Here is a 27,133-nt window from a genome sequence, read left to right as displayed (position 1 = left end):
GGAAAAAATATTCAACCACGGAAAACATTTTTATCCTACACTCGTTAATCTCTTCATATCTTTCGCAAAAGAAAAAAATATATTGTTCCTTTATTGATTTTAAGAAAGCGTTCGATACTATATGGCGCGTAGGTCTATGGAAAAAGTTAATTGCTCAAAATATAAGTGGAAAAGTTTTCCGAGTCATTTACAATTTATATTTGAACACTAAGTCTTGTGTTAAAAATGGAAGCGAAATGTCAAGATTTTTTCATATGTAATGTCGGAGTAAAACAAGGTGAAAAATTTATCTCCAATTTTATTTTCCTTGTATTTAAATGATTTAGAAAGTTTTTTTCTTTACGTGAAAATGATGTAAATCTATTGAAAGATATTGAAACTGCATGCGTTACACACATTGGATTGTATCTGAAACTTTTTATTATCTTGTATGCCGACGATACTCTTCTGATGTCGGAATCAAGAGATGGTCTCCAAAAAGCACTTGATTGTTTCCATAGATATTGCGAAACATGGAAACTTACTGTAAATGTAAATAAAACAAAAGTAGCGATTTTTGAAAACAAGAAAAATAGAAGAACACATACATTTACTTTTAATAATGATAGGCTAAAAATTGAAGATTCCTACTCATATCTTGGTATTATATTCAATTATAATGGGAAATTTTGCAAAGCTAAAAATAAATTAATAGAACAAGCGAATATAGCACTTTATGCTCTATACAGGAAAATCCGAAATGCTTCTCTTCCGATTGATATCCAACTTAAATTGTTTGATTCACTTGTGGCTCCTATCTTACTGTATGGTTGCGAAATATGGGGATATGAAAATACTCAAATTATTGAAAAAATCCACATGCAATTTTGCAAAAATATTTTAAAATTAAGAAATAATACACCACATTTTATGGTATATGGCGAATGGGGACGATATCCATTAGAAATAAAACAAATTAAATTATTGAAATTAAAACAAGAACTCTGACTTTCTGGCACAAGCTCATCACAGGGGGTGGAAAACTATCTAGTGTATTATATACTCTTGTTAATAAACTTCATTTGCAAGGTCAAATTGAGTACAAATGGCTGGTTTTTGTTCAATCCATTTTTGATAATACTGGTTTTAGTAATATATGGAATTGCCAAAACACATGCACTATTAGTAAAGATAAGTTGAAATTATGTATTAAACAAAGATTAATTGACCAATTTATTCAACATTGGAATAACGATATTAATACTTCATCTCGTGGTAAAACTTATTCAATCTTTAAAAGTAAGTGGGAAACTAGAAATTTATCTAAAAAAATTGTATCCAGAAGAACGAAAAACTTTATGTAAATTTAGAACTTCGAATATTAAGCTATCAATTGAAACAGGTCGGTGGGCGGGTGTGAGTAGAGAAAATAGGATTTGTACATTATGTTATCTAGACATTGATGATGAGTTCCATTATTTATACAAATGTGAAAATGATTTAGTAAAGGAAATTCGATACAAACATATTCCGGAATATTATTACAACTGCCCAAGTGAATCCAAAATGAAAGGTATGTTTTCAATATGTAATGTTGCACTTCTGAAAAAACTTGTCAAATTCATATCTAAATTGGAAACCCTATTAGTCTCCTTATGATGTATAATTATTTTTTTCTATATATTTCTTACTTTTATGTGTTTTGGTATGGATATATGTACGGGTATATGCATATCACATACTTATATAAATATATCCATGTATGTGTGTTTGTACGTATATGTACGTGTGTTTATACTTATTTCATACTTATATACATGTATGTGTGTTTGTACGTATGTGTACGTGTGTTATACTTATTTGTTATTTCATACTTTATACATGTATGGGTTTGTACTATATGTACTGTGGTTTGTACGTATATGTACGTGTGTTTATACTTATTTCATACTTATATACATGTATGTGTGCGTGGGGATATGAACAGTGTATATATGTAGTGTGTATGTATGCATTGTATATAGGCCTATGTATGGTTCGGTAATGTAATGTGACATATATATGTATGTAATGTCTTTATGTATAAAAAGTGTGAATTGTAATGTAATGTATGCAAGTACCTTAATAAATGTAATGTTTGTGATGTATTTATGTAGAATAATGTATGTATATGTATTGTGTATAATATATGTATATAATGTAATGGATTTATGTATTTATGTAGAATAGTGTATGTATGTAATGTGTATAATATATGTATGTAATGTGTATAATATATGTATGTAATGTGTATAATATATGTAATGTAATGTATTTATGTAGTTATGTAGAATAATGTATGAATGTAATGTGTATAATGTATGTAATGTAATGTATTTATGTAGTTATGTAGAATAATGTACGTATGTAATGTGTATAATATATGTAATGTAATATAATGTATTTACACAGGTATGTAAAGTATGTACAAAAATATATTACATGTTAATGTAAGGATGTATGTAAGGATGTGTAATGTATGTATTATTGCTAAACTTGTAGAACATTATTATGTAATTGATGTATCTCTGTTCTGTCATCTCTATATGTATTTGTTTGATTGACCTCCTGTTACACACAGATAGTGTATCTGGGGTGAATAAAATAAATTGAATTGGAAACCCCGTACATCTATGCTCTAGGTTTTTAATTGCCACCTCCATTTTTAAAATGAAGATGTAAAAGCAAATGGAAATAGAATATCCCTGATCATACCTAGGAATATATATCATACATATGTCGTACACAGGTAAAACAATAATGGATTTTGACTTATTCAGAAACAAAACTGGTTCTAAGAACTATTTCAACTAAAGGTTTAACCTTAAAAATTATTCCAGTCTAGTACTGTAATTACGGAATCGTGGCATATAGCAATCTTCTGTAATTTCTAAGGTATTAGTAAAAATCCTATGCAATGTATATTCACCGTTTCAAATGTACATGTATAGTCATACAAGAAAGGTTACAACATTATCACACTAAATATACTTAATTAAATATCACTTAGTATATTTTTTTTAAAAGGTACAAGATATTATATCTATTCATAATGCCTGTATACAAGTAATTTAATTTTTCATTTGAACACTGTATGTCAAATATCATACTATTAAATCTCGGTATTATATAACTTTAAGGATTTAGTATAATTTTGAAATAATGAATTTATATCTACACTTAAACTGTAATTTAGAAACATATATCAGAAATATCATTGATGTATTTCTGCTTTTTAGAACGTTATGGATAAAATTTCAAAGGCAACTATATAGATATACATATTTTCGGTATAAGTTCGGTATTGTTACTCCAATATCACATAACTGACAACCGTCAACATTTTATTTTTACTCAAAAACTGCGCCGTGTTTGCATCGTTATGGCAGAAGTTTGAAATAAAAACACAGATTCTAGATATATTCATGCTATATTTTGGGATTTTACTTGTAAAATATAGTGTTACATTGTACTGTTTTTTTATTACACTGAAATTTACATCATATGCGTAAATCTCAGTCCAGACTGATCCGAACATCATTTTGATATCGCTATCAAATTGGACTGATTATCTAATCTAAAGTTACATGGATCGTTTATTTCAATGTGTGCTGAAACTATTTAGGTATTATTTTTATATCCATATCATTGTTAACACCGAAAATCTTTCATATGGGTGGCGCCTAGTCCGCTAAACCTGCCTATATTATTAGGCTTTTTTAATTTTATTTTTGCCTAATATATAGTCTATATATATATTAGACAAAAAAAAAATTAAAAAAGCCTAATAATATAGGCAGGTTTAGCGGACTAGGTGGCGCCATCATGGAAAATTCCCAACGCGTTCCATTTGGCGGTGCCGTATCACTGTGCAACTGGTACGAATCCGCAAATGGAACGCACGGGCTACCTCCCCTAAACTTAGATTATGATATAAGTGTACATCATTTATGATCCTATTTACTGGTGGGTTGAAGACGGTTCCGAACTAGTTGTTCAATTATTCTATTGTTTCTTGGTGCGAGTTTGTGGTAGTGCCATCAGTTTTTTCCACGTTAACTAAAGACATACCTGTTCTTTTTCTTGTACGTATTTCCAAAACAGCTTGTAATTGTTATTTAATATCTTCGGCAATTTTTTTACGATGATAATGTGAACTTACTTGTTGCCGCGTGCCGCGTTCCTGGCATTTTTATATGTTGTGGAATTTTTTCTCTGTTTTACAGTGTAGCTAGATGTACTTCTTCTATTTCTTTTTTTTCTGTTCTTCCACGTTAAGATGGGATATTCACTTAGCTCGGTTTAGAGATATCTTCTTCACGTGTGTCATCTATTAGTTTGTTAAAGGTTTCAAGAAAGACGTTCCAAGACTAATCTAGTGATTTCCCTTCTAGTAGATCATTCCAGTTGATAGTATCGAGTTCATGTTGGCCCTTGAAGTAGTTCCTCTTTTCACATTGTGTCTTTATTTTCTGTTGCTCTGGTATGAATTTAAAACTAATTACAATGTGGCCACTTTTCCCGTATCCTGGGTTTGTGCATTACTTTTGTTGGTTGTTTGTTCAAATGTACGTCCTATTAACAGCTAGGGTCACGTAAGGACGGCCTCCCATGTATGCGGTGTAGCTACACATGTACGTGTATTTACGCAAACATGTGTACATTGTTCATATATACGTATACATGTAGAACTTAAAACATCCCGAAAAGTATTCAAAACTAAATGAAAAAAGACCTTCGAAACGGTCCCCCTGTGGATAGAAGATTGAGCCCAGGACAGAATGTAAACCTGGCCGCTGATTGGCTGGCTAATCTTGAATTTCAAAATTAAAAATGTTTTCTGACAGGTAATTATTCCTTGATAACCATGATATGAATTTGGAAATTCAGATTGAGATTTAGGTTCAACATATCAATTTTGATAATGAATAGGTAAAAACATTAGAATTTCAGGTTTTTTTAAAGTGCAAAAATTCTCCTTTTCTTATGAAGATCTTTGACCAATGCGGAATAACTCGTACAATTAGAGTTTTAGTATTAGAAGATTATCTCCCTTTGGTCACATCATGTAATCTCAACTGCATACACATCACCCCACAACACGCACAAAATAAAATCGCTGAAAGGACAATTGATGTCCTATACCTCCGTCATTTTGAATCATATGACATTGAAATTGGTCAATATATGTGTCTGAGAGCGTGCCCTTTCACATTCGATTCAAAACCTTTCTATCGGAAATTTCTTAAATTACGGTAAAATTTACGTTAAAAAAGTGAACGAAACGCCATATTCGGAGGGCTGTATTTCCGCCATTTTCTAATTCCTGATTTTGAAATTATAACTCTGCACAGACAATATATCAATGTCTACATTTACATAAAATCAACACCCTAAATTAAATGATAAAGGCCCTACGAGCTCACAAATTACAGGGAAAAAAATAAGGAAATGGAACAAATTGACATATTTGAGGAGCTATATTTCCGCCATTTTTCTATATAACCCCTTTAAAATCCATAACTTTTGAAGACAAAAGTTCCTACAACACAGGTACGAATAATGAAGACTGTACATACAGGTTTAAAGGCGCTGAAATGTCTCGCGCAGGGACAAATATAAAGTATTTTATTTGAAACCTTTGAAACACATTTTATGCATAGAGAACGTGGTAATTAAGAATACACTGAAAACTTACAAATACTTGGCCTTTAATAATGTTACTCAATAAACCCGCTAGTTTCAATTCACATATCAAAACATCATGCCAAACACGGTCAAACGCTTTGCTTACATAATGTATATCACAAAATACTATTCTAATTTCTTTCCCTAACTCTAAATTTAAAGCTTTCCCAATATCATTTGAAATATAAAGTGGCCGATTAACTGCATAATCATAAGAAATAACGCAACTGGTGTTCAGTGAGTGAAAAAGTTGTTATATTTCGGAAAACTGTAGATATATGTAAACACGTTCCATTAACGTATCACCATATACTGATAAGGAGAAAAGGTCTATAATTTGCTGCATTAGATCTATTACATTTTTAAATACCGACGTTACATTTGTAATTTTCCAGCTACCTGCATTTAAAGAATTATTGCAAGAATACAAGAGTGGTTGAGATAATTGCTCTTTACCTCCTTTTAAAAGTTTTGTGTGACTGAAGTCTGGACCCATTACTTTAGACACGTCAAGGGCATTTATAATATCATTTACATCCTGGAGACTTATAGTGACGGTACCTAAATAAGGGGGATGGTATACATTATCATGTACAGGTTTTAATGAATGCTATACACTCATCGTCATTAATTACAATGTTTTATATATACAGTGGGGTGTACATGTAGAACTCGAGTTATTGGAGATACGAGAAAATTACCATGTTTTATATATACAGTCGGGTGTAGAATTCGAGTTATTGGAGATACGAGAAAATTACAATGTTTTTTATATATAGTGGGGTGTAGAACTCCAGTTATTGGAGATACGAGAAAATTACAATGTTTTATTTATACAGTGGGGTGTAGAACTCCAGTTATTGGAGATACGAGAAAATTACCATGTTTTATATATATAGTGGGGTGTAGAACTCCAGTTATTGGAGATACGAGAAAATAACCATGTTTTATATATATAGTGGGGTGTAGAACTCGAGTTATTGGAGATACGAGAAAATTACAATGTTTTATATATTGGAGATACGAGAAAATTACAATGTTTTATATATACAGTTGGGTGTAGAACTCCAGTTATTGGAGATAGGAGAAAATTATCATGTTTTATATATATAGTGGGGTGTAGAACTCCAGTTATTGGAGATACGAGAAAATTACAATGTTTTATATATTGGAGATAGGAGAAAATTACCATGTTTTATATATACAGTGGGGTGTAGAACTCCAGTTATTGGAGATACGAGAAAATTACAATGTTTTATATATACAGTGGGGTGTAGAACTCCAGTTATTGGAGATACGAGAAAATTACCATGTTTTATATATATAGTGGGGTGTAGAACTCGAGTTATTGGAGATACGAGAAAATTACAATGTTTTATATATACAGTGGGGTGTAGAACTCCAGTTATTGGAGATACGAGAAAATTACAATGTTTTATATATATAGTGGGGTGTAGAACTCCAGTTATTGGAGATACGAGAAAATTACAATGTTTTATATATATAGTGGGGTGTAGAACTCCAGTTATTGGAGATACGAGAAAATTACAATGTTTTATATATACAGTGGGGAGTCAAACTCCAGTTATTATTGAGACCCAGTTATTGGAGATACAGAAAATTACAATGTTTTATATATACAGTGGGGTGTAGAACTCCAGTTATTGGAGATACGAGAAAATTAGACGAGAAAATAACCATGTTTTATATATATAGTGGGGTGTAGAACTCGAGTTATTGGAGATACGAGAAAATTACAATGTTTTATATATATAGTGGGGTGTAGAACTCCAGTTATTGGAGATACGAGAAAATTACAATGTTTTATATATATAGTGGGGTGTAGAACTCCAGTTATTGGAGATACGAGAAAATTACAATGTTTTATATATATAGTGGGGTGTAGAACTCCAGTAATTGGAGATACGAGAAAATGTGTTTGTTACTTTCCACCAGTGTCCATTACAGTTTAGGGTGATAAAAAATTAATGTTATTACTAGAGTGTATTCACTTCTCTAAGGGGATTCCACTAACCGAATATGTATTAAATACGGGTTCCATGTTTGTGAGGTCAAGGTCACACAGCTTTGTGATTTTGTTATCAGTTAATGATTCCTTAGTTCATAATTCTTATATACCATTTGGAAGACGCTGACATCTCAGTAAACCTCAACATTTTATTGGGAACTACATTTATACCAACATTAACGACCGCATTATATATGTCCAGATAGATGGCAGTTTATTTATATATTATGGTTTACATACAAATACACCGATCTATAAATACATTCAATAAAGATGCTCCACCGCTGACAAATGGTATTTTTTCACTATCAAAAACAGGAGCAGACGATTAAGTACTTTTCTTCAGTTACAAAAATTACTTACTTTACACCATAACCACTATTGAAAAGTTTGACCTTTTAATTTTACAAGTTAAAAATATAAAAAATAATTGATTGCACCCCGAAAACATTCCGTGGCACTACATCATATATGGAATGAAGTACTGATTGCGCATGCACCAAAGGCAAAATAAATTATTTTATATTATATTTTGTGCTAATTAGACATATACACACGATTAAACACCAATTGTTGTTCAAATGATGAATATCATTTATGCTCTGTCGGCGGTGGAGCATCTTTAATAAATGAATCGAGAGTTAAACCATAGTTATACTGCCATTTTATCTTCTTCAGAAAAGTACACCTTGGTACCGATTGTTGTAATTAAAGTAATGAATTATTTCATAATAATTCTTCTGTTCGTGAACACCTACAGAAAGCTACATGTTTGTTATCATCTGTCCACGTTTCCTCCAGACACAGTCCCGCCTTGTCGACAATGTGACGGAGTTGGTCCAGGGTATATTTACAGCTAAACCCAGCACCTTCGTGGAAGTATAGGCGTTCGCCTCTCTTCATGGACAAGTCAACACCCAGGCCAGCTGTAAATAAATCATTAAGTTTCAACATTAATAAAACAGACTTAAGAACGAGTTTTATTTTAATTTTCTGGAAATCCGTTCTGTCCTTTGTCCCATGCTATATTTTTATCGTAAGAATATAGTTTGAATCTAACACTTAATAATTCTCGCTTAAACAAGTGTAATTTGTAACCCTACACAATTTCTATTTTTTCATTTAAGGTAAAATTAATGTCTTTAAAAATCATCCTCAGAAGACAAGCGTTGGTTTACAATTTCGGCGCCTTCCTCCCACGTCCTTGCTCAGAAGGATTATCAATTAAAAAAGAAACCAATATGGCATACGACATTTACATTTATAAAATCCTGTTCCTAGTCATCATAAGTATCTATTAACAGATATCATTACAGTTATCAGAAAAACTCACGGATAGGGTACTGAATGTCCTTCATGGCGATGATGAATGCCCTAACATAACTCGTGCTATCAGGGTCTTGATTGGGTATAAAATCCACATTATACTCAAAGTCGGTCACGTCGATCTCACTCCTTTCCTCTCTGTTCAACCTCTCGATTGCATACTGGATAAATGATTTGTTATATCCTAGGAAAATCATGATTAAATGATCAATATGCATGTTTTACAAATGGTTATTTCATAAATATAAGAAATATATAAAATTGCAATAAGAGTAAAAATGTTCTTTAATTTCTCTGGATTTATAAGAATGACAAAAAAAACCAATCATTTTGACTTGATATATAAAGGGGGCGCAATGTATTAAACAATCGGGTCATGAAGTAATATTCTGTGACACGAGATCAACAGACGGCCAGTCCGTAAGCCGCTGACAGAGGCGAATGTGGGGACCGCAATGGACTCTGGGGGATCTATAGATTTAGATAATATATCTCAATCAGTGTGGAAAATACTATTATCCCGATTTAGGTTTTTAAATTATAGGAAAACGACAATCTTTACCGCGTATTCCTCTGGACCAATTTCCGATAAAGACAGATCTACATTCCGTGAATGAATTAAATATAAGTCAAAAATACATTTTGAGTTTTAAAAGCTTCAATAATAAGTCCGTGTTACAAAATCTTTATTACTGTGAATGACATGGTTACCGGTGTGGTTTTGTGTAGGGCAAAAATAACACTTGTAGGACATTTATATCAATACCTGTAGGGCAAAAATAACAACACTTGTAGGACATAAATAACAATACCTGTAGGACATAAATAACAATACCTGTAGGCATACATAAATAACAATACCTGTAGGACATAAATATACAACACCTGTAGGACAAAAATAACAATACCTGTAGGACATAAATAACAACACACTTGTAGGACAATAAATAACAATACCTGTAGGACATAAATAACAATACCTGTAGGGCAAAAATAACAACACTTGTAGGACATGTATATCAATACCTGTAGGACATAAATAACAATACCTGTAGGGCAAAAATAACAACACTTGTAGGACATAAATATCAATACCTGTAGGACATAAATAACAATACCTGTAGGACATAAATAACAATACACTGTAGGACATAAATAACAACACTTGTAGGACATAAATATCAATACCTGTAGGACATAAATAACAACACCTGTAGGGACAAAAAATAACAAACACATGTAGGACATGTATAACAATACCTGTAGGACATAAATAACAATACCTGTAGGGCAAAAATAACAACACTTGTAGGACATGTATATCAATACCTGTAGGACATAAATAACAATACCTGTAGGGCAAAAATAAACTTGTAGGACATTTATATCAATACACTGTAGGACATAAACAACAACCTGTATAACATAAATAACAATACCTGTAGGACAAAAATAACAACACTTGTAGGACATAAATAACAATACCTGTAGGACAAAAATAACACACACTGTAGGACATAAATAACAATGCCTGTAGGACATAAATAACACCATGTAGGACATAAATAACAATACCTGTAGGACATAAATAACAATACCTCTGTAGGACATGTAAATCAATACCTGTAGGACATAAATAACAATACCTGTAGGACACCTGAAAATAACAATACCTGTAGGGCAAAACACACTCTGTAGGAATATCAATAACAATACCTTGTAGGACATAAATAACAATACAGTAGGACATTAAATAACAATACTTGTAGGACATCAATTAACAATACCTGTAGGACAAAAATAACAATACCTGTAGGACATAAATAACAATACCTGTAGGGCAAAAAATAACAACACTATGTAGGACATGTATAAACAATACCTGTAGGACATAAATAACAATACCTGTAGGGCACATAAATAACAATACCTGTAGGACATAAATAACAATACACCTGTAGGACATAAATAACAACACCTGTAGGACATAAATAACAATAACCTGTAGGACTATAAATAACAATACCTGTTAGGGATAAATAACAATACCTGTAGGACATAAATAACAATACCTGTAGGACATAATAACAACACCTGTATGGACATAAATAACAATACCTGTAGGACATAAATAACAACACCTGTAGGACATAAATAAAACAATACCTGTTAGGACATAAATATAACAATACATGTAGGACATAAATAACAATACCTGTAGGACATAAATAACAATACCTGTAGGACATAAAATAACACACACCTGTAGGACATAAATAACAAATACCTGTAGGACATAAATAACAATACCTGTAGGACATAAATAACAACACCTGTAGGACATAAATAACAATACCTGTAGGACATAAATAACAACACCTGTAGGACATAAAACAAACAATACCTGTAGGACATAAATAACAATACCATGTTAGGACATAAATAAAATTACCTGTAGGACATAAATAACAATACCTGTAGGACATAAATATAACAACTACTGCTGTAGGACATAAATAACAATACCTGTAGGACATAAATAACAACACCTGTAGGCAATAAATAAAAATAACAAATCACCTGTAGGACATAAATAACAATACCTGTAGGGACAATAAAAAACACCTGTAGGACATAAATAACAACACCTGTAGGGACATAAATAAACAATACCTGTAGGACATAAATAACATATACCTGTAGGACATAATTAACAATACCTGTTAGGGCAATAACACACAACAACATGTAGGACATAAAAACAATACACTGTAGGACATAAATAACAATACCTGTAGGACATAAATAAACATACATACAAACCACTTGTAGGACATAAATCAACACCTGTAGGACATAAATAAACAACTACCTGTAGGACATAAAAATAACAACACTTGTAGGACATCAAATAACAATACCTGTAGGATAATAAATAACAATTACCTGTATAGGACATAAATAACAATACCGTGTAGGACATAAATAACAACACCTGTAGGACATAAATAACAATACCTGTAGGACATAAAAATTACAATTACCTGTAGGACATAAATAACAACTACCTGTAGGACATAAATAACAACACCTGTAGGACATAAATAACAATACCTGTAGGACATAAATAACACCTTTAGGACACCAATGTAGGACATAAATAACAATACCTGTAGGACATAAATAAACAATACCTGTAGGACATAAATAACAATACCTGTAAGGACATAAAATAACAATTACCTGTAGGACATAAATAACAACACTGTAGGACATAAATAACAATACCTGTAGGACATAAATAACAACACCTGTAGGACATAAATAACAATACCTGTAGGACATAAATAACAATACCTGTAGGAACAAAAATACAATTCCTGTAGGACATACATAAATAACAATACCTGTAGGACATAAATAACAATACCTGTAGGACATAAATAACAACACCTGTAGGACATAAATAACAATACCTGTAGGACATAAAACAACACACCTGTAGGACATAAATAACAATACCTGTAGGACATCATAACAATATAAATAAATAACAATACATGTAGGACATAAATAACAATACCTGTAGGACATAAATAACAACACCTGTAGGACATAAAACAACATCTGTAACAAAATAACATACCTTGTAGGACATAAATAACAACACCTGTAGGACATAAATAACAATACCTGTAGGACATAAATAACAACACCTGTAGGACATAAATAACAATACCTGTATATAATAAATAACAATACATGTAGGACATAAATAACAACACCTGTAGGACATAAATAACAATACCTGTAGGACATAAATAACAACACCTGTAGGACATAAATAACAACACCTGTAGGACATAAATAACAATACCTGTAGGACATAAATAACAACACATGTAGGACATAAATAACAATACCTGTAGGACATAAATAACAATACCTGTAGGACATAAATAACAACACCTGTAGGACATAAATAACAACACCTGTAGGACATAAATAAACAACACCTGTAGGACATAAATTAACAACACCTGTAGGACATAAATAACAACACCTGTAGGACATAAATAACAATACCTGTATGGACATAAATAACAATACCTGTAGGACATAAATAACAATACTTGTAGGACATAAATAACAACACCTGTAGGACATAAATAACAATACCTGTAGGACATAAATAACACAACCTGTAGGACATAAATAACAATACCTGTAGGACATAAATAACAACACCTGTAGGACATAAATAACAATACCTGTAGGACATAAATATACAATACCTGTAGGACATAAATAACAAAATACCTGTAGGACATAAATAACAACACCTGTAGGACATAAATAACAATACCTGTAGGACATAAATAACAATACCTGTAGGACATAAATAACAACACCTGTAGGACATAAATAACAATACCTGTAGGACATAAATAACAATACCTGTAGGACATAAATAACAATACCTGTAGGACATAAATAACAACACCTGTAGGACATAAATAACAATACCTGTAGGACATAAATAACAATACCTGTAGGACATAAAACAACACCTGTAGGACATAAATAACAATACCTGTAGGACATAAAATAACAATACCTGTAGGACATAAATAACAATACCTGTAGGACATAAATAACAATACCTGTAGGACATAAATAACAATACCTGTAGGACATAAATAACAATACCTGTAGGACATAAATAACAATACCTGTAGGACATAAATAACAAACCTGTAGGACATAAATAACAATACCTGTAGGACATAAATAACAATACCTGTAGGACATAAATAACAATACCTGTAGGACATAAATAACAATACCTGTAGGACATAAATAACAATACCTGTAGGACATAAATAACAATACCTGTAGGACATAAATAACAATAACTATATAACATAAATAACAATACCTGTAGGACATAAATAACAATACCTGTAGGACATAAATAACAATACCTGTAGGACATAAATAACAATACCTGTAGGACATAAATAACAATTACTGTAGGACATAAATAACAATACCTGTAGGACATAAATAACAATACCTGTAGGACATCAATAACAACACCTGTAGGACATAAATAACAATACCTGTAGGACATAAATAACAAACCTTGTAGGACATAAATAACAACACCTGTAGGACATAAATAACAATACCTGTAGGACATAAATAACAATACCTGTAGGACAATAAATAACATACCTGTAGGACATAAATAACAACATGTAGGACATAAATAACAATACCTGTAGGACATAAATAACACCTGTAGGACATAAATAACAATACACTGTTAGGACATAAATAACAACACCTGTAGGAATAAATAACAATACATGTAGGACATAAATAACAATACCTGTAGGACATAAATAACAATACAGGACATAAATAACACACCTGTAGGACATAAATAACAATAACCTGTAGGACATAAATAACAACACCTGTAGGACATAAATAACACATACCTGTAGGACATAAATAACAATACCTGTAGGACATAAATAACAACACCTGTAGGACATAAATAACAAAAAACAATACCTGTAGGACATAAAATAACAACACCTGTAGGACATAAATAACAACACCTGTAGGACATAAATAACACCTGTAGGACATAAATAACAACACCTGTAGGACATAAATAACAATACACCTGAGGACATAAACTAACATAAACTAGGACAATAACAATACCTGTAGGACATAAATAACAACACCTGTAGGACATAAATAACAATACACCTGTAGGACATAAATAACAACACCTGTAGGACATAAATAACAATACCTGTAGGACATAAATAACAACACCTGTAGGACATAAATAACAATACCTGTAGGACATAAAATAACAATACCTGTAGGACATAAATAACAACACCTGTAGGACATAAATAACAATACCTGTAGGACATAAATAACAACACCTGTAGGACATAAATAACAATACCTGTAGGACATAAATAACAATACCTGTAGGACATAAATAACAATACCTGTAGGACATAAATAACAATACCTGTAGGACATAAATAACAATACCTGTAGGACATAAATAACAATACACCTGTAGGACATAAATAACAATACCTGTAGGACATAAATAACAATACCTGTAGGACATAAATAACAATACCTGTAGGACATAAATAACAATACCTGTAGGACATAAATAACAACACCTGTAGGACATAAATAAAACACCTGTAGGACATAATAACAAACTGTAGGACATAAATAAACAACACCTGTAGGACATAAATAACAACACCTGTAGGACATAAATAACAATACCTGTAGGACATAAATAACAACACCTGTAGGACATAAATAACAATACCTGTAGGACATAAATAACAACACCTGTAGGACATAAATAACAACACCTGTAGGACATAAATAACAATACCTGTAGGACATAAATAACAATACCTGTAGGACATAAATAACAACACCTGTAGGACATAAATAACAATACCTGTAGGACATAAATAACAACACCTGTAGGACATAAATAACAACACCTGTAGGACATAAATAACAATACCTGTAGGACATAAATAACAACACCTGTAGGACATAAATAACAACACCTGTAGGACATAAATAACAAAACCTGTAGGACATAAATAACAATACCTGTAGGACATAAATAACAATACCTGTAGGACATAAATAACAACACCTGTAGGACATAAATAACAACACCTGTAGGACATAAATAACAACACCTGTAGGACATAAATAACAACACCTGTAGGACATAAATAACAATACCTGTAGGACATAAATAACAATACCTGTAGGACATAAATAACAATACCTGTAGGACATAAATAACAATACCTGTAGGACATAAATAACAACACCTGTATATAATACCTGTATATAATAAATAACAATACATGTAGGACATAAATAACAACACCTGTAGGACATAAATAACAACACCTGTAGGACATAAATAACAATACCTGTAGGACATAAATAACAACACCTGTAGGACATAAATAACAATACACTGTAGGACATAAATAACAACACCTGTAGGACATAAATAACAACACCTGTAGGACATAAATAACAACACCTGTAGGACATAAATAACAACACCGTAGGACAAATAACACACCTGTAGGACATAAATAACAATACCTGTAGGACATAAATAACAACACCTGTAGGACATAAATAACAACCTGTAGGACATAAATAACAATACCTGTAGGACATAAATAACAATACCTGTAGGACATAAATAACAATACCTGTAGGACATAAATAACAATACCTGTAGGACATAAATAACAACACCTGTAGGACATAAATAACAATACCTGTAGGACATAAATAACAATACCTGTAGGACATAAATAACAATACCTGTAGGACATAAATAACAACACCTGTAGGACATAAATAACAAACCTGTAGGACATAAATAACAACACCTGTAGGACATAAATAACAACACCTGTAGGACATAAATAACAACACCTGTAGGACATAAATAACAACACCTGTAGGACATAAATAACAATACCTGTAGGACATAAATAACAACACCTGTAGGACATAAATAACAACACCTGTAGGACATAAATAACAACACCTGTAGGACATAAATAACAAAACCTGTAGGACATAAATAACAAAACCTGTAGGACATAAACAACACCTGTAGGACATAAATAACAATACCTGTAGGACATAAATAACAACACCTGTAGGACATAAATAACAATACCTGTAGGACATAAATAACAACACCTGTAGGACATAAATAACAACACCTGTAGGACATAAATAACAACACCTGTAGGACATAAATAACAACACCTGTAGGACATAAATAACAATACCTGTAGGACATAAATAACAATACCTGTAGGACATAAATAACAATACCTGTAGGACATAAATAACAACACCTGTAGGACATAAATAACAACACCTGTAGGACATAAATAACAACACCTGTAGGACATAAATAACAATACCTGTAGGACATAAATAACAACACCTGTAGGACATAAATAACAACACCTGTAGGACATAAATAACAACACCTGTAGGACATAAATAACAATACCTGTAGGACATAAATAACAACACCTGTAGGACATAAATAACAACACCTGTAGGACATAAATAACAACACCTGTAGGACATAAATAACAATACCTGTAGGACATAAATAACAATACCTGTAGGACATAAATAACAATACCTGTAGGACATAAATAACAATACCTGTAGGACATAAATAACAATACCTGTAGGACATAAATAACAACACCTGTAGGACATAAATAACAATACCTGTAGGACATAAATAACAACACCTGTAGGACATAAAAAACAACACCTGTAGGACATAAATAACAACACCTGTAGGACATAAATAACAATACACCTGTAGGACATAAATAACAACACCTGTAGGACATAAATAACAACACCTGTAGGACATAAATAACAACACCTGTAGGACATAAATAACAACACCTGTAGGACATAAATAACAACACCTGTAGGACATAAATAACAACACCTGTAGGACATAAATAACAACACCTGTAGGACATAAATAACAATACCTGTAGGACATAAATAACAACACCTGTAGGACATAAATAACAATACCTGTAGGACATAAATAACAATACCTGTAGGACAAAAAAAAAACATAACAATACCTGTAGGACATAAATAACAATACCATGTAGGACATAAATAACAACACCTGTAGGACATAAATAACAACACCTGTAGGACATAAATAACAACACCTGTAGGACATAAATAACAATACCTGTAGGACATAAATAACAACACCTGTAGGACATAAATAACAACACCTGTAGGACATAAATAACAATACCTGTAGGACATAAATAACAATACCTGTAGGACATAAATAACAATACCTGTAGGACATAAATAACAATACCTGTAGGACATAAATAACAACACCTGTAGGACATAAATAACAATACCTGTAGGACATAAATAACAACACCTGTAGGACATAAATAACAACACCTGTAGGACATAAATAACAATACCTGTAGGACATAAATAACAATACCTGTAGGACATAAATAACAATACCTGTAGGACATAAATAACAATACCTTTAGGACATAAACAACACCTGTAGGACATAAATAACAATACCTGTAGGACATAAATAACAATACCTGTATGACATAAATAACAAACTGTATGGACATAAATAACAATACCTGTAGGACATAAATAACAATACCTGTAGAGTATGACATAAATAACAATACCTGTAGGACATAAATAACAATACCTGTAGGACATAAATAACAATACTTGTAGGTCATAAATAACAATACCTGTATGAGTATGACATAAATAACATTACATGTAGGACATAAATAACAACACCTGTATAACATAAATTACAACACCTGTAGGACATCAATAACAATACCCGTAGGACATAAATAACAACACCTGTATAACATAAACTACAACACCTGTAGGACATAAATAACAATACTTGTAGGTCATAAATAACAATATCTGTAGGACATAAATAACAACACCTGTAGGACATAAATAACAATGCCTTTAGGACATAAATAGCATTACCTGTTGCGTCATTGTAAGCTGTAAGGATGGTCTCCCTATCCTCCGTAATGTCAGCACTAAACACCAGGCAACATTTATCTAGGGAATATTGAAGTGGAATATTGAATATGCATCATGTAGTTGGTAGCGTTTGAAGCACAGTAAAGTGTATCCAAGTAATCTACACTGTAAAATATATAATATTTTTAATTATCCTTTTCTATTCCTTTTTGATCGGTTAAACCTCACAAGTTCCTGTTTATTCCTTGTTACCAATAATATGTATAATCGCTCTTGGTTACGATACACTAATTAATAAGTTAACGTAAATATATAGTGAATACCTCGACGATGATAAGATTGCACTGGTCTGTTGCGGTTACACAATAACATTGCAGTTAAAAATAAACAGATGTACATACAATATGTTAAAGAACACAGATTCTCTATAACCTCGTATAATGTTTGTAAAATTTGTTTGTATATAGTAACTGACGTTGAATTGGTTTACGGAAAAATAAGAGTACAGACGTTTATAGCACTAGGATATTCCGTCTATGCGTGTTGCGGAGTTGCCGCTCTTGTGTCATAGTGACGTCATCATTTATGAGAGAAATTCCTTTCGTTTTCTCTGAAAAGCATTACATTACGCACGCAAACACATGACGTCACAATCAATGCCTAACAACAAAGGCAGACACCTCTGTAACATGCATAAAAAAGATTTACCTGTCATAACTTTTGAGAGTAGTCTAAACGTGTTCACCTGGTCTTGGTACGATAGATTTGAGATTCCATTTAACCATAAAATCATCTTAGGACCTTCAGCAGTTCTGTAATTAAGTTAAGTTTATTTTCTCGTCAACGGACTCAAGACAATAACAATAATATAATAGTTTATTGAGATTCACTCTATACTTCTTAAAGACGTATTATAACTATTACTCTTTATATAACCAAGAGGAGAAATTTCAATGTACGAATATGTATCTTGCAAACAGTGAAGAAATGTATTTCTGTATCGATGGATGTTTAGGCTGAGATATACAGTGACATGTCATACCTCAGCTGTTCTATACCCTTTACATAGTCAGCAACAATTGGTTTAATCACAAGAGAGTTGTTGTAATCCTCCGACAAGTGATGTACTCCATGCATCAGGAAATCTGATACAATCAAAAAGAAGAAAATAAGTATACAGCTTGGTCACAGTACAGTGTATCCAAATTGTACGGGCCACTTTTTATTGAAAACTGAATACTTATTTTAGCAACCTCCGAATAGAAACATGATGTTGACTGTATAAAGTGCCCTCGAATCCCAGCATAGGAATAAAGAATTGATAAATATATTTGTTTGTCTGTACATAGTTATGTATAATTTTTTTCATTTTAGAATATCTTATTGTCAGATGTTACATACATTCGGAATTGGGCAACAGGCAACATGCCTATACACGCCCTCTCCCTACATATTAACAGTAGATACAAATTAATATTGATATATACATAAATAATCAGAATTGCTATATTTATTTAATGATGATGATTTCCTAAAACATCAAGCTAGATATTGATAAACATCATATACAAAATGTCTCCTACTTCATATCTTTTACAAGATAATCAACGAATTCAACGAAATCTATTCGACAAAATATTATGTATGATAAAGCAAACATATTGATAAGGGGTTGTACTTGCGTACCTAAAGGTACAATACTGTATATACATATGTAGATATTAATATGATGCACCCTGTTTATGATGCGAGTGACAGGTCAGTATATCAAACTTAACACATAAATATCATTTCTTATCCTATAGCATTAAGTAATTATTACAAACTATTACCGGACACTTGCAGAAACTAAGCAAATTATGACAAAGTGTTTTAGAAACTATAATGGCAATGTAAATACAGAAATACATTATAAAGTATCACAGAAACTTATGGTAAACTAGAAAATAATAAAACTGAATGGAAATTTTCAGATATACATCAATCTGATCGTTACCTTATTCCTACTGTGTTTATATTACATCTATCTAATCGTTACCTTATTCCTACTGTGTTTATATTACATCACTCGGATCGTTACCTTATTCCTACTGTGTTTATATTACATCACTCTGATCGTTATCTTATTCCTACTGTGTTTATATTACATCAATCTGATCGTTACCTTATTCCTACTGTGTTTATATTACATCTATCTAATCGTTACCTTATTACTACAGTGTTTATATTACATCAATCTAATCGTTACCTTATTCATACATTGTTTATATTACATCAATCTAATCGTTACCTTATTCCTACAGTGTTTATATTACAAATAAATCGATTAACCTTACACGATACTAGTATTGTATTATGCCAATCAACATACCTCCAGAAATATCCAAAGGATAAAATGTTAGGGTGTCCTGTCGCCTTAACATTTCGTCAATAAAAGGCCTTGCTGGCGAACAGTTCCCGCTTCCAAGGTCAACCAAGGTCAAATCGTAAGGACCCTTTGGGATGATTTCCTTTAAAATTGATATCACATTGAAGCATACTTTGAAATGGTACTTTCGTACCCTGATATATAATAAAAAGATAGGTTTCTAAAACAATGAAAGATTTGACAAAAACTTAATAATTTCAGCAGAATTTTAAAGTTAACTCTTGTAATAGTGTAAGATTCTCAATCATTTTTCGTGCTTAGCTAACCCATTTTTTATAAAAGCTAAAGCTCGTGTCTTTTTTTAACTTTTAAAATATAACTCACTCGTGTGGAATAAATTCAATATTCAACAACCACTCATTGTGTAACCTCTATATAAACAGTCCAACAGTATTCCTCTGTGCCCCACTGCAGCTTTTTTTCGAAATATACATTTTATGTAGCTATTGAAAATAAACAATTTGATCATTTTTTTTCCACCGTTTCATATATATTCTAAAATTCATTTACAAGCTTTAAACAAATGCTTCATGACTTCTAATAATTTCAGTAATAAGGGTCGGGCACAAAGTGACTTCTAATGTACATATGTAACACGTACATGAAAATAACAATTTGTTTATACCACACGCATTCTGATTGGCTGACACGGTGAACTTTGACCGATCTACTTTTTTTTCGGTGTCACCTCATCATTGTCAATGTCATCAATAAGCGTTCAAGTGATTTAGACCACCTTCCAATATAATCAGCTGACAAAAAAAAAAAAAAAAAAAACCGGAATATCCGTTACGAAAATAAGATTTATTCGTTCTCTAATGGCGGGTCCTTCTCAAATGAGGGTTTTTGGACAAGGATAGAGTGTGAATATGTGAATAAAAAGAAACAGAAAATTCGGCTCCGTTATTTCCATAAATTGCACTTTTTAAAGTGAACAGTCGGGCAAGGATGGCTAAAGTCGGTAAAAATGGTGTGAATGTATCCAGTATAATTTCTTATGAAATGGAAAAATAAAATCTCTCGTCAAAATCTGTCTGCGTGCGAAGAAATTAATTTAAAGTATGGAAATTCTAAAACGTCCTCCCGGCTCACTATGTCCGTGGTTACATTTCCACGCAGCCTCGCTTTCAATGCTTTCAACTTTTCTTTACTTTAATGGTCAGAACTGGGAAACTAAGCAGAACTTGACCGTCGTATTAATATGTGAGAACTTTTGGAAGGCCAATGAACGCATTTAGACTGGTTTTCTTTGCCCGACTATTCACTTTAACATTGTACTTTATAATCAATGGGTACTGTAACATCTGGCTGCGCCCTTTAAGGCCTTGCCATCAGTCATAATCTATATATTACTTAATATTACTTGTTAATTTGCTAGCTTCAAAACAATCATGAAGTAGTTATTAATATTATTATCGCTAAAATAAGGTCGGAATGGTCGATATAGAATTTACATTTAAATAAAGAAATCAGGTTATTGTACTCGATAAAGGGGAATGTACAGCGACGAAAATTACGACACGAGACCTGGTCTTGTTAAGATGTAATTTAATGCTGAACGAATCAAGTAAGGCTGAAATTAGAAACAAAATCTGTATCAGCAACGATATCATGATATTGACATATCTTTAGAATTACACAATTATTAGCTATTAGATCGATTAAACATTACATGTACATACATATGCATCATATAATACCAATATATCTTTAGAATCAACCTAATATTATCTAAACTTACATCATATGGGGCTATGCACTTTAACCGTGGTCGTCCATGTTTCGGATCGTTGTATCAACGTTTTACAAAAGAGTGAACACAAGGGAGATCACTCTGAAGAATAATTATAAAATACAAGCAAGGGAAGTAACTCTAAGCAACTATCCTATTTTAAAGTTGCACACTAATATTTGAGGCAACACACTCCCCGTCTGATATTCAAAATATCACAAACAATAATCCACATCTTACATATGTATATGATGACAATTACTTGAAAGTCCTCATGTAAACTAACATTTAACTAAACTTTAAATTCGAATATGGTTCAAACACATAAATGAATTCGAAATGTCATCAAGGCGGTTGTCTCATACCGCGAATGTTCGCGTTTTAACATTTACACTCGCAAGTCACTGTTGCACGTCAATAAGCTTGACTAGATCAACCACTGGACGAATAAAGTTTGAAATCTTATCGTCGCGACTGATACGAACTTCCACTTTCCTGACCAAGCCGTCATCTCCTGGAAAGACGCGCGAGACAACTCCTAGGGGCCAATGATTACGTGGTAAGTCTTTGTCTTCCATCAAGACGACATCACCTTCCTTAAGGTTGGGGCGCTCCTTGTGCCATTTACGTCTTTGTTGAAGAGTTGGCAGAAACTCCTTCTGCCATCGTTTCCAAAACTGTTCTGAAAGAACTTGGACATGCTTCCAGTGTGACTTATATACTTCTCTCACATCCAGGTTAGCAAATGGTTCCACAGAGGCGTCTGTCTTCTGAGTCAAGAGTATGTTTGGTGTCAATATAAATGGTGACTCTGGGTCTGATGAAACTGGTGTGATTGGCCTAGAGTTCACGATTGCCATCACTTCGCACATAAATGTAGACAATACCTCGTGTGTGAGGTTTTTCCTTCCCTCTTCCAGGAGCAGAGAATCCAATACTCGTCTGATCACTCCAATCATCCTTTCCCAGCTGCCGCCCATGTGTGATGAACATGGCGGATTGAATTTCCAGACTGTTCCTGAAGCATACAGATGTTTCCGCAAGGGTATGTCCCCGACATTTATGGCATTAATATGGAGGTCATCGGAAGCACCGACAAAGTTAGTTCCCCTGTCGGATCTGAATTCCGTTACTTTCCCGCGTATAGACTGAAATCTTCTGAGGCTGTTTATGAAGGAAGATGAACTCATATCTTCAACAAGTTCTATGTGGACTGCACGGCATGTCAAACATGTAAACATGACAGCCCAGCGTTTGGAATTTGATACTCCTCCTCGTGTTCTTCTAGCTACAATGTTCCATGGCCCGAAAACGTCAACCCCTACATAGGTAAAGGGTGGAGCAGGTGTAAGACGAGCATCTGGTAGATCACTCATTTGTTGTTGACACATCCTTCCACGGAGTCTCTGGCATTTAACGCAACGGCTGATTAATTGGTAAATCAAGCGTTTTCCTCCTGAAATCCAATAACCCATCTGTCTTACCATACCTTCAGTGAAATGGCGGCCCTGGTGGCTGACTTTTTCATGACAGTCTGTAATGATTAGCTTTGCAAGGTAGGCTTTGCCAGGTATCAGTAAGGGATTCTTCTGTGACGAAGGTAGTTGAGCCTTGCGTAATCGACCACCGACACGTAGTAATCCATCGCCATCCAAGATAGGAGACAGAGAAAGAATATTGCTGTCCTTTGGTATAGGTTTTCCTGCTTTCAAACGCTCTATCTCTGTGCCATAGAACTTGCTTTGTACCTCCTTGATTATGAGATGAGTAGCACGTTTCCCATTGTCAACGCTGATGAATGAGGAACAACGGTGCCAGCCACGACAGTTCCTGTTAGGAGTCTGAAAACTATCAGCTATATGGATGATCCACGCGATAGCCCTTACTAGACTCTGAAGACTAGAGAATCTCTCAAATGTTTCTATCCCGAGACTAGACTGACAAACTTGTGTTTTGGCAACTGTAACCTGAGAGACGACCTTGACTTGTGGACGTACTTCTGCATCCTCGTCAGGGTTGACTAATTCAAAATCTGTGCTGACTGGTTGGACTTGATCCTTCAATACTGATGGTCCCATTAGCCACATGCTTTCTTGTAAGAGTTCTGCTTTGAGACACCTGGTGCCTTGGTCAGCTGGGTTGAAATTTGTTGGTATGTACGTCCATTGGTCAGGCTGTGAGAACGCAAGGATTTTGTCGACGCGGTTTGAAACATAAATGTAGAATCGACGAATGCGATTATGCAGGTATCCGAGTACGACCTTGCTGTCTGTATAAAAGTTCATGTCCTTTGAAGGAATGCCAAGCTCCTCCTCTAAAGTTGACCTAGTTGAACTCCTAAAACAGCTGCACAAAGCTCTAATCTCGGCACGGTATGGCCATGCCTGGGTGCAACTTTTGCCTTGCCAATGACAAAACCAACATTGGAGATATTTTCATCACACACTTTCATGTATGCTACAGCAGCTATAGCTTCCTCAGAAGCGTCGCAGAATATGTGGATTTGACCAGTAATTGCAGATGATGACATCTTGACGTACTGCCGTGGAACTTGTACTTGGTTGAGAGAAGAAAGAGAGTTTCTCCAGGTTTCCCATTCTTCGCGACGATCTTCGGGTAGGGGATCATCCCAGTCCAGCATACAGGCTACATGGTCCCGAAGAAGCAGTTTTCCTTTCAAACTGACAGGTGCAGCAAAGCCTAGAGGGTCATATAGACTGTTAATGGTGGCTAATACTCCCCGCCGTGAATACGGTTTGGGTTCTGCAGTAGAGTGGAATGTGAAATAGTCTGCTGCTATATTCCAACAGAGACCAAGACTTCTATGGACAGGAGGGGTATCGACATCAAGGTCGAGATCCTTGATACTGCTGGAAAGATCATTGTTTTCGAAGGCCTTTAACACTGCTGTGCTGTTAGACGCAATCTTATGGAGGCGCAACTTTCCGACGTGTGAGAGTGCCTTTTGAGTTCTTTGCACAAGACTGATGATTTCCTCTGCCGACTGAAGAGAGACAAGTCCGTCGTCGACATAAAAGTTGTTGTTGACGAAGTCCTCAATATCCTTCCAATAAAGTGACGATGCACACTCAGCTGTCTTACGTAGACCGTATGTCGCTACAGCAGGGGAAGGACTATTCATAAATACGTGGACTTCTGACTTCTCATTCTGTACTCAATTAGATCTCCATCTATATTGTTGTTCCTATACCAAAGAAACCTCAAAAAGTCTCTGTGTTTCTCATGCACGTAGAATTGGTAAAACATTTGTTGTATGTCTGCCGTCACTGCAATGGTGCCTTTACGGAACCTTAGTAGGACGCCGATAAGGGTGTTGTTCAGATCTGGCCCAGAGAGAAGAACGTCATTGAGTGAAACACCGTTAAACTTCGCTGAAGAGTCGAATACTGCACGTATTTGGTCTCTTTTCTGTGGATGATAGACCCCGAACACTGGGAGGTACCAGCACTCATCACTCGTTTGTATGGGAGGGGCTTCCTCTGCATGACCATTCTCAAGAAGTTTATCCATAAACTGGAAGAAGTGTTGTCTCTTAACTGGGTCCTTCTTAAGTGACGTGTCCAAGATACGGGCACGCTTTAGGGCTTGTGGTTTGTTGTTCGGTAACCTTGGTCGTGATTTCCGAAATGGCAAAGGTGCGGTCCAATGATCGCTCTCATCCTTCTGGAACTCCTGGTCCATAATATACAGAAACTCCTTATCCTCTATAGACAGACCAATTTTGTCATCATGTGCTGTTCTCTCAAACAAACCGGTTTCGTAGCTTGGTTGGTCCTTGACCGTAAGACTGTTGTCACATTCTTGGAGGGTAGTGGGGCGACCGTTATGCATCACGGTAGTCTTAAGGACTTTCAGTGAGCTAGGTGTAGATGGTGGCAAGTGTTGACCATCAAGGCATACTTCTCCAATTATAGTCCAGCCTAAGCCAAGTTTTTGAGCAAATGGAGTACCCTTGGGACCGGTGCGCTGTTCTATGATATGGTGAGCCTCTGGTACGTCTCTACCAACGAGAAGGAGAATGGGGGCATTGTCATTTAAGGGTGGAATCTCTACATCAGCCAGATGATCGAAGTAGTTCTTAACTTCAGGGATAGGTATTTCTTCCCTCGAACTAGGGATATATGCACATTCAGTAATCGTAGGAAGATCAAGACTAAAACTACCATCAAGCGACGAAATGATAACATCTGTAGCTTTCCGTCCCTGCATATCAAGACCA

General features: G+C 33.8%; 1 protein-coding gene across 3 annotated transcripts in view; it reads right to left on the bottom strand.

Moving 5' to 3' along the window:
* Positions 1 to 7,870: 7,870 nt before the first annotated feature.
* The window catches only part of LOC138334272 (histidine N-alpha-methyltransferase-like), an 80,116-nt gene continuing 60,853 nt past the window's right edge, over positions 7,871 to 27,133 (bottom strand). For 2 of the 3 annotated variants that reach the window (XM_069282910.1, XM_069282909.1), the window contains exons 3-8: positions 21,105 to 21,243; positions 19,776 to 19,878; positions 19,442 to 19,545; positions 18,734 to 18,811; positions 9,069 to 9,245; positions 7,871 to 8,661 (exon numbers count right to left, since the gene is read on the bottom strand). In XM_069282910.1, the coding sequence (XP_069139011.1) occupies positions 8,462 to 8,661; positions 9,069 to 9,245; positions 18,734 to 18,811; positions 19,442 to 19,545; positions 19,776 to 19,878; positions 21,105 to 21,243 (801 nt within the window). In that variant the 3' untranslated portion in view covers positions 7,871 to 8,461. Of the gene's footprint in view, positions 8,662 to 9,068; positions 9,246 to 18,733; positions 18,812 to 19,441; positions 19,546 to 19,775; positions 19,879 to 21,104; positions 21,244 to 22,902; positions 23,278 to 27,133 lie in introns of those variants that run through there. The other variant, XM_069282911.1, reaches the window with a different exon arrangement.

The sequence above is a fragment of the Argopecten irradians genome, chromosome 11, assembly GCF_041381155.1.
Source record: "Argopecten irradians isolate NY chromosome 11, Ai_NY, whole genome shotgun sequence".
NCBI lineage: Eukaryota > Metazoa > Mollusca > Bivalvia > Pectinida > Pectinidae > Argopecten > Argopecten irradians.
The sequence above is the reverse complement of the archived record's forward strand: the minus strand, read 5'-3'. Positions and strand labels throughout refer to the sequence as shown.